We start from the raw sequence: 1,764 nt of genomic DNA on the forward strand, positions 1-1,764 counted from the left end.
TGGTCTCGATCTCCTGACTTCGTGATCCACCCGTCTCGGCCTCCCAAAGTGCTGGGATTACAGGCTTGAGCCACCGCGCCCGGCCTCTTCTTTCTTTTTAAAGTTTGGCTAGTAGAAAATTTAAAATTCACATTTGGCTCACATTCTATTTTAGAAGATTGCCTCTTTTTTTTTTTTTTTTGATGGAGTTTAGTTTTGCTCTTGTTGCCCAGGCTGGAGTTCAAAGGGATCTTGGCTGCATGCAACTTCCGCCTCCCGGGTTCACTTGTCTCAGCCTCCCAAGTAGCTGGGATTACAAGCACTCGCCACCACGCCGGGCTAATTTTTGTATTTTTAGTAGAGGCGGAGTTTCATCATATTGGTCAGGCTGGTCTCGAACTCTTGATCTCAGGTGATCTGCCGGCCTCGGCCTCCCAAAGTGCTGGGATTACAGGTGTCAGCCACTGCACTCGGCCATGATTACCTCCTTCTTAAAATCTCAGGCTGCCTGATCAAACAACCAGAAGCCAGGAAGGTTAGGAAAGCTGAAATTTTAAAATAATTGTTATTATTTTTTTTTCGTGAGTAACCATATAGCATATTTTTTTCTTTATTTTTTTGAGACAGAGTCTTACTCTGTCGCCCAGGCTGGAGTTCAGTGGCGCGATCTCAGCTCACTGCAACCTCTGCCTCCCGGGTTCAAGCGATTCTCTTGCCTTAGCCTCCCGAGTAGCTGGGACTACAGGCGTGAGTCACTGCGCTTGGTCATATAATGTATTATGTATAAACGCATATGACCTTACACACAAGGTTAAATTCAAATACCTCTGGGTCGGGCCTGGCTTAACTCAGGGAAGAAGCCCTGCCTGAAAAGGCTGCATCTTAGGCCGTCACTCTTCATTCAGCCTAGCATCAGATCACGTCTCCTGTCACTCGGGGCCTAAAGGGGCGGGGCCTTAAACGTTATCCAATCAGGGGCGCTGGGCTGGAAACCGTCCAATCAGACACAAAGCTGGAGCGGACAGGGAGGCTTCCGGATTTGGCGGGGACTTTGTCTCCGGCTGCAGCCAGAGCTGCAGGTCTCGTCTTCCCTGGTCTGTGTCCTCTTCTCCAAGAGGCCCAGCCTCTGTGGCCCTGTGACCTGCAGGCGTTGGGAGATCCCCAGCTAAGATGCCAGGTCCGCCTGGAAGCCTAGAAATGGTGAGAGTGCCGGGTCCGACATCCCGGGAGAGGGGAAAGGGCTAGTGGGAACCGGTAGGAAGTGGCTGTGGCGGGACTCAGGCCTTCTCGCAGTCAGCTCCACAATCTGCGCCCGAGTTTTCCTTGGCCAGCTCGACCTCAGTCCCCCTCAGCCATAAGATGGCGGCTCCTCTCTCGGCAGCTCAGCATCTGCAGCGCCTCGTCTCCCCATATTGTGCAGGGACCACGGGAGGGTAGACAGGGGAGAATCCTGACCCGGGGTGCGGGGTTCGTGAATGGGAAGAGCTTTGGTCTGTGAGTCTCTCTTTTCTCTTATTAAAAATGCACAGAAGTCACCGCAAAAACATTGAAGAATTTAATTAAAGAGTGATTCAAAAATCCGGGCGTCGTGGCTCACGCCTGTAATCCCAGCACTTTGGGAGGCCGAGGCGGGTGGATCACGACGTCAGGAGATTGAGACCATTCTGGCCAATATGGTGAAACCCAGCCTGTACTACAAATACAAAAATTAGCCGGGCGTGGTGTCGTGCCTTTAATCCCAGCTACTCAGGAGGCTGAGGCAGGAGAATCGCTTGAACCAGGAAG

The 1,764-nt window shown here is 51.9% G+C and overlaps 1 protein-coding gene across 1 annotated transcript in view; it reads left to right on the plus strand.

Moving 5' to 3' along the window:
- Window positions 1–873: 873 nt before the first annotated feature.
- The window catches only part of LOC105526554 (zinc finger protein 257-like), a 41,667-nt gene continuing 40,776 nt past the window's right edge, over window positions 874–1,764 (plus strand). Inside the window, 1 exon segment of the mRNA XM_011962576.1 lies at window positions 874–1,179. Coding sequence (XP_011817966.1) covers window positions 1,150–1,179 — 30 coding nt within the window. The 5' untranslated portion in view covers window positions 874–1,149.

The sequence above is a fragment of the Colobus angolensis genome, unplaced genomic scaffold (assembly GCF_000951035.1).
Source record: "Colobus angolensis palliatus isolate OR3802 unplaced genomic scaffold, Cang.pa_1.0 Scaffold599, whole genome shotgun sequence".
In the NCBI taxonomy this organism is placed as follows: domain Eukaryota; kingdom Metazoa; phylum Chordata; class Mammalia; order Primates; family Cercopithecidae; genus Colobus; species Colobus angolensis.